The sequence below is a fragment of the Berghia stephanieae genome, chromosome 3, assembly GCF_034508935.2.
Source record: "Berghia stephanieae isolate SIO BIC M18660-M18661 chromosome 3, UCSD_Bste_1.3, whole genome shotgun sequence".
Lineage (NCBI taxonomy): Eukaryota > Metazoa > Mollusca > Gastropoda > Nudibranchia > Aeolidiidae > Berghia > Berghia stephanieae.
The window spans coordinates 77,513,009-77,520,508 of NC_088362.1; the positions used below are offsets into that span (position 1 = coordinate 77,513,009).

At 38.8% G+C, this 7,500-nt stretch overlaps 1 protein-coding gene across 1 annotated transcript in view; it reads left to right on the forward strand.

Annotated features, from left to right (window-relative positions):
* LOC144968502 (uncharacterized) overlaps positions 1 to 7,500 on the forward strand; it is a 26,395-nt gene that overhangs the window by 1,550 nt on the left and 17,345 nt on the right. The window contains exons 1-3 of the mRNA XM_078906936.1: positions 1 to 973; positions 4,078 to 4,161; positions 7,486 to 7,500. The exon at positions 1 to 973 is cut by the window's left edge and continues 1,550 nt beyond it; the exon at positions 7,486 to 7,500 is cut by the window's right edge and continues 247 nt beyond it. Coding sequence (XP_078763062.1) covers positions 1 to 973; positions 4,078 to 4,161; positions 7,486 to 7,500 — 1,072 coding nt within the window. The remainder of the gene's footprint in view (positions 974 to 4,077; positions 4,162 to 7,485) is intronic.

A 7,500-nucleotide genomic window follows, 5' to 3' on the forward strand; every position in this document is an offset into this window, starting at 1 on the left:
GATTCTAACCAATTACAAGTTGATAGTAATTTAAATAAGATGGAGCCAAGAACCATATTAAACGGAAATAAGGCTACTCAGTATAAAATTGACGATTTCAGTATTGGAAGAGAACGCTCTATCTCCCACTCAAATGCGTACAATTTCCATCACGAAACCCAAGTATACCGACATAACAAGGACAATGGCGAGGAAATTGAAAACAAAGACAGCATTCTAGATAGGCACACTTCAACAAATGAAGTTAAAGATAGTGATCATCGAGACATCTTCATGTGGGCTCATGACATTCTTCGAAAAAACACCAGCAGTGGTGCGCCCAACAATTTTTTAAAAATTGTTAATGGGCACTTGATAATCACAGCGCCACCAAAAATTAGAACTTACATTTTTGACGGCGGGCATTACCTGAAAGTTAATTTTAATGTTACCGTAACAACCAATCAAATAAGAACTATCATTTTTAGCAACACTATTGGAATTTTGCAACTACACGGAACTGTATATGGACTAGAGAACCTCACAACATTAAATATACAAGGATCTAAAAATTTAGACCTAGGTTTGAAATTTCTCCATACCTTTTCAAATCTGAGGCACCTCACTCTAAGAAAAACGTCTTTGAATCCACACTTTTATCATAAGTACAGCAACCGAATTATTGAGAAGCAAGGACTGTTGGAATCTCTTGACCTGGCAGACAATAACTTGCAAAGACTACCAACAAACATGTTCCTTACAAACAAGTGTTTAAAGCAATTATATCTTGAGAAAAACAAATTGTCAAACATCCCATTTAGTTTGAAGCTGACCCCAGTTTTAAATTTATTGGACTTGAGGGGAAATTCGTTTGTTGATTTGTCCGCTGAAGACAGAGCTGCCATTGATATGCATATTATTTCGCTTAAGAATTTCACAATCTTGCTTCGTGACAACGGATTAAGCTGTGCGTGCTCCAAGTTTTCCTTTATCGGTAAGTCCTAACGGGCATTTTAGTTGATTACTCAGTATATTATTAATTATCATACATAATTTAAAATTTCCTTCGTTCAGTTGAGGAAGGGAGGAGGGATTGGACCCGAAACGTCGTTTTTAATTTTTTTTTATATTATTATTTTTTTTTTTGACGAACGGATGTTTACAGATGAAAAATCTTTTATTCATTCCATCGAAAAAATTGCTCCTGGGATCATGATATTTCGAGATGAGACCAATGTACGAGGGTGAGTCAACAAGTAATAGGACTCTGCTTATTGCTCTAAATCAAATCGAATCAATACCATCCATTGTACCTTAAATTAAAGCTTGGCATTAGCTGACTGGAATGCTACTTCTCAACATAGACTCCGCCTCTCTCAATAGCCAAAGTCCACCTTTTGTAAGGTCATGTATCCCGTCCTAGTAAAACTGAGTTGACTGAACTTTGAGCCAAGCTTTCACTATTGCCTTGGCTTCATCATCTTCAAAGCGATGTCTGAAAGTGTCAAGTCTGGTGAATTAATACGGAGGGTGAGGCAGCGTTGCCCATCAAAATGATGCGATTGCCTCCCTTTTCCTGGAACTTGTATGTGGAAGGCATTTCATACAGAAACAATACTCGTTCCATTTCCAAAGCCTGTCTAACTCAACGAATTCTTGCTTTCAGTTTCCTCAAGGTCAATTGGAATCAATGGTCTGTTGTCACGTCGCCCAGCAACGGCGAGCAGCGTAGTTCAAAACAAAGAAAATCGGTACTTTTTATTCTTCATGCTAACTGGAACTTTTCATATGTTATGTGATCAGAATGTATAAAAGTCAAAACATGATCATATTTATGTTTTTCTCCTCTGGATACACTTTTATGCTCGTCGGAGAAATATTTCATAAGGGCGTCCGCCATTGTTCCGGTAGTTTAGAGCCAGTTATTAAGTTACCAGCGTCATTACGAGGGAAGTGACGTCATGACTGTTGAAGCGTATTCGTACCATTTAGAATTGACAGGGAGCCTGTGGTAAGAAATCAACTAGGATTACACCTCTAATGTTCCTAATCACTGTTGGCATAATTTTCCCAGCTGATTTCTCAACTTTTAAGTTTTGATCTTTGGGGAAGAGAGGTGTCGCAATTCCAATGATTGTGTCTTCGACTCAGGTTCAACCCACCTAAAACATTTATAAGTCTGCGTTTTATAGACGTTACCAATGCGTTTAAAAATGTTACTCGAAAACAAGAAATTCAATTACAGCTTTCTGTTGCTGACGTACATCAATGGACACAGCCATTTTGAACTGTCATGATTTTGTCAACATTTATCAAAATTGAAATATTTAAAAAGTACACATGTTAGTTCAATTGAGTCAAATATGACGTCACATGAAAAAGAAATGATCTCAGTAGGAGATTTGTCCCATTACTTCAGCCACAGTGTAATGTTGGAATATGAGAATTTTAAAAAAAAATGTTTTTGTTTGCGCAGAGATGAAACGGGATACCTACCAAAAGTAGGGTGCCAGACAAATACTAAGTGTGACAATTGGATGCCTTGTATCTTTATCATTGCTTTCTCCATTTCTTTTTCTTTCTTTGTCATCTTTGTTGTGTGACTTATCGTCTAGTGGCTTGACACTCGCCTTCGAATAGGTAGGTGCTTGGTTCAAATTCCGCTCTCGGCGGCGCAAAGTAGTCCTTGTAAAATTATTATTATTATTATTATTATTATTATTATTATTATTATTTTATTATAGTATAGTAGTATATATTGATAGTAGTAGTAGTAGTAGAGTAGTAGTAGTAGTAGTAGTAGTAGTAGTAGTAGTAGTAGTAGTAGTAGTAGTAGTAATAATAATAATAATAGTATTAGTATTAAGTACTTAATAATAATAACAATAATAATAATAATAATAATAATAATGATGATGATGATGATGATGATGATGATGATGATGATGATGATGATGATGATGATGATGATGATGATGATGATGATAATAATAATAATAATAATAATAATGATAATAATAATAACAATATATTATTACTCGTATTATTATTATAATCATCGTCATCATCATCATCATCATCATCATCATCATCATCATCATCATCATCATCATCATTATTTTATTTTCATCATCATCATCATCATCATCATCATCATCATCATCAACAACAACAACAACAACAACAACATCATCATATTTACTATAACCATTATACTCCAATAAACAGTGCATTGTGACGTGAATTAAAATAATAAATGTTAATCATCTTCACGATATTATTTTTTTTCTATCGACATGTTTCATTGTTTGACTATTGCTGTCTATAAGTGTTCAGTTTGTGTTATCCTTTGCAGATTGAGTGAGCACTTTATTCGAACTTATGCTCAGGAACTGTCCGGACGTGTAAACGGACTCTTCGAGCGAATATAAGTCAGTTAAACGATACTTAGACCTTGCATGAAGTATGACTGAAAAAGGCATACATCTTTTCTCCCGTCATCTCGACAAGTGTAGAACATTAGAAACTGAATAATTTCAAAGATGCTCGAGGAGGTATTTGATCGACAGGCCTGGATGAAACTTTTTAATTCTGCAACCCATTCACCCCCCCCCCCCCCCCCCCCCCCCCCCCCCCCCACCGACGACTCTCCAGAATTAAATAAGTTCGGATTCAAACAATTTTTTTTTTGGAATTGTGTCAACTACCAAAATCATAGCTTGGCGATGAATGCAGGCAAATCTTATATCTATCATCAAATCACTGTGTGATGGCGTCACTGGTTGATCGTTCGTTTATGCTTTCAGATGCAGAGCTGCGAAAATAAAGGAATATTCGAACGCCACACATATACGCGAGCAACGAATCCAAGTCTATGTGAAGGTTTTCTATGTCTATTTGTGTGGCTACGCCTGAGTACACACAATAACATAACACAAGGACTTTACGTTTTTAACGCACACTTGATCAAACTCTGAATTTGTGAGATAAGATTGTAGAGATCGTGTTATGCGCGTGTGCGCGTGCATAGCCTTACTAAAGACCGGCGTACATTGTACAGTCTTTTCTTTTAATTTTAAAAATGTTATTCCATCACAGCATGGCTTCAGCGTCATCGGCATCATTTTGATCAAGATGGGAACTTCACATGTATAGCAGAAGATGGAGCGTTGTCTTACACAGGTACCTTGACTCATGTTTCAGAAATGAACAATGTGACTTATCGATTTAAAATGGTATTATGTTGATATTGCTTACAGTTGAATTTTAAGCTTAACTTAGAGAATTGGAGTTACAATATTATATTATTTATTGAAAGTGAATTTGAAATAATGTTTAAAAAGAATAAATGTTCTTACTTTGATCATTAAGTTTAAGTTAAATTTTCGCTCCTACACAATACCAGGTTGACGCAATGAATTTCAAATGAATAAAACAAAGTTTTCATTTCCTAAAACCATTTATATACTGAAAATATTGGTCGAGTAACATGACTCACAATAACATATTGAAAGACCCCAAACTCCATTCTATTCTAAAGTTTAGGATCTTTTTTTTTTTACATGTAATGTAGGGATTATAATGATCAATCGAAAAGGAAAGTTGTCATTCAGAGCCACGAGGCCCAAATAGCCGGAGTTTATCTCGGTTTCTATAGCGTGAAACAACGCCATTCTCACATCTCCCATTCGTCTTTAATGCTTCATTTATCGATTTTTGTATGTTGATAAAGGGGAAACCCGAAACGTCCACATTATATGCCTTCGTTGATTAGATTAAAGGTTCCATTACATTTCCTATTGCTATTTCTTTCACTGGGTGGGGTTCCTGACCTCCCATAGTGGGCAGGGAGGCACTACTGTGTCTTCTAACCCCCCCCCCCCCCCCCCCCCCTGTGTCTGTTTTCCAATTGTTTCCTGTCTTTGTCTTGGGATGAGATTACTTAGTTTTGTCCTCACACTGGTCCTTGGCTGGCAGGAAAGCGGTCGAATGTGTAGTTATAGTTTTGAGAGATGATTTTTTCCCAGTAAATCATCTCTCTGTTATGTACTTTTATTTTTTATATTTATCATATGATTTGTAAAAAATTGAGCTTATTCCTCTTGGTGAGATCTTGTGCTGGTATATGGGTGAGACTTTTAGGTGATCAAACTAAGTACCCTGATAGTGTTGCTCTTGGAATCTACATCTGTTCCTTATTAGAATCATTCTATTTCTCTTACTTTTTACTCAAGTCCTTTTAATTGTACATCTAGAATGTTTTTACTCTCTAATTTTCTTCCTTTTGTTTTCTGGCGCTAATGTGACCTAAAACTAAATGTGTTGCACGCGCCGTAAAACCCTAAACAAAACATATCTCTTTCAAAACCAACAAAGAGTCTCTCAATTTAACGACATTCAGAAACACTAATTGGGAAAAAAAGTGTGATGTCAAAAGACTGGTTCCTTTTTCGTCGGAAGCGTAAAACTACGCTTCACGAGGACTTAATACTCTAGATCTACATTATGTAAATGATCTTCTGGTTTCAGAGTGATGGTATTTTATTCTCTAGTCTAGATATATGCTGGTCGTTAATAAAGACCACATATTCTCGCTCTTTTACTTCCCGTAATTCTTAGAATCCTGCTACTAAAATAGTAATGCCGCTTATGATTCAATATGTAACCTGTTCATTGTCCCCCGAAGGACTGGTTACATACACACTTCCACTGATTAGGAACAAGAAAAGTAGAAAGTGTGACGGCACGACTTTTCTGCCCTTTTGCATATTACTTTCGCCACAAGTTTAATGAATCAACTCTCATCATAAGTCTTTAAAAACAACTTTAACATTTATAAAGCACATTATCAACTAAACGTACTCAAAACGTTTTTCAAGAGTCTCTAGTCAACAGCAACACTTAACACTTAACTTGACGACTGTTAAGCGATATTTCACTTTTTCCGATAGAACGCTGTTATCGGCAAGGTATTCATTTGACAACTGACTATGGTGAGAGAATGCGAGTAAAGGGCTTTTTACAAGGACTCAATTATGCGTCGATCAGAGCGGGATTTGAACTATGGCCCTTCTGGTATGTAGGCAGCAGCTTCTAATAGTGCTCACACTACTATGTCATGACGATCGACCCAATCAACAAATTCCATACCGCACTCATGCACCGTCGCAAACCCACCCGGAAGCTTCGTCACAACACACCGTTCAACTAGGTGCTCTGCGGTTTCGGGCTCGTTACCACAACGGGTACATGTTGGACAGGTGGAAAGTCCCCAGTGATGAAGCGATTTTGCCGTGAGGAGGTTCTCAACCGCAGCCGATTCGCTGCCACCCAGTGTCTCCTCTTGATGGTGAAAAAGCCTGGCAACTTCTCCCCCAGTTTCGAGGAGTCGATGTCCCCGCCCCCTCGAGGGAGGCACCGTCCATTATGCGCTTTAGAGGGTTATCCCCATTCCCTCTCTCTTTGATTTTATGAAGCCAGTTCTTTGTAACAACAAGAAATGAAGCGAGAAGGAAAGTGCCAGAAGACAATAGAGAATAAAAATTTCGCGGTGGCGGTGGGGGCTCGAACCCGCGACCTTACTGGTACGGCAGCTCCGGGGAGAGCGGGACTCTCCTGTATGAGCTATCCACGATCCCAGTTCTTTGTAATCGTCTTCCGCCGGACATCGGGGGACTGGATTACTGCCATTATCGGGCCCCATTCTCTAGGCGTTGTTGCCAGCGTTCCTGACACTATGTGCATCGACTTGCGAATCTTAACATCTACCTTCTCAACGTTCCTGCTTCTACCCCACACTGGAGCGCAATCCTCCGCGGCGGAATAGCATAGTGCCAGGACGGACGTCCCCATGAGCGCTTGATTAGCACTCCAAGTTGATCCCGCCAGCTTCCCCAGAGGACTTTGCGTTTCTCTATCTTCCGGGTAACTCCTTCGAGATGCACACGATAGGTAAGGCTGCGTCCAGCGTCACCCAAGCTATAGGCTCGACATCAACTGGAATTACTCTTTTGCCCCCAATATGCCTCAAGCTCTCCCACCAACGACAAGGTAGGAGATGCGCGAGGAAGGTCTGTAGGTGAGTGTCATAGCGCAAGACCACCAAAAAAGACGTCTTATTGATGGTATGCCATTAGGTAAAATGCTCGAATGCTCTGTGCGGCAGCAGCTTCTAACGGTGTCACACTACAATATTATGATGGCCGATCCAAGTCCAGGCTTCGAATTCTTTGCCCGATTGTGTACAATCGCGAAACCGCCCGTTCGACCAGATGATCTGCGGTCTCAGGTTCTTTGCCGCAGCGCTAACATGCCTTTGGAAAATCCCCACTGGCCGGCTGATCAACTATGTGTATCTGTTAACGTTTATAGTCTGTCACTCGAGGGACTTTAGTGGGAATTAATCAAATGACTGGCATTCTAAATAAAGACAATAACAAACAAAGAACCCAGTTATGTCAACTTCATTCATTCTATAGCTTACTTATTTTGCAATTTTTTATTCAGGTTCTCACATGGACC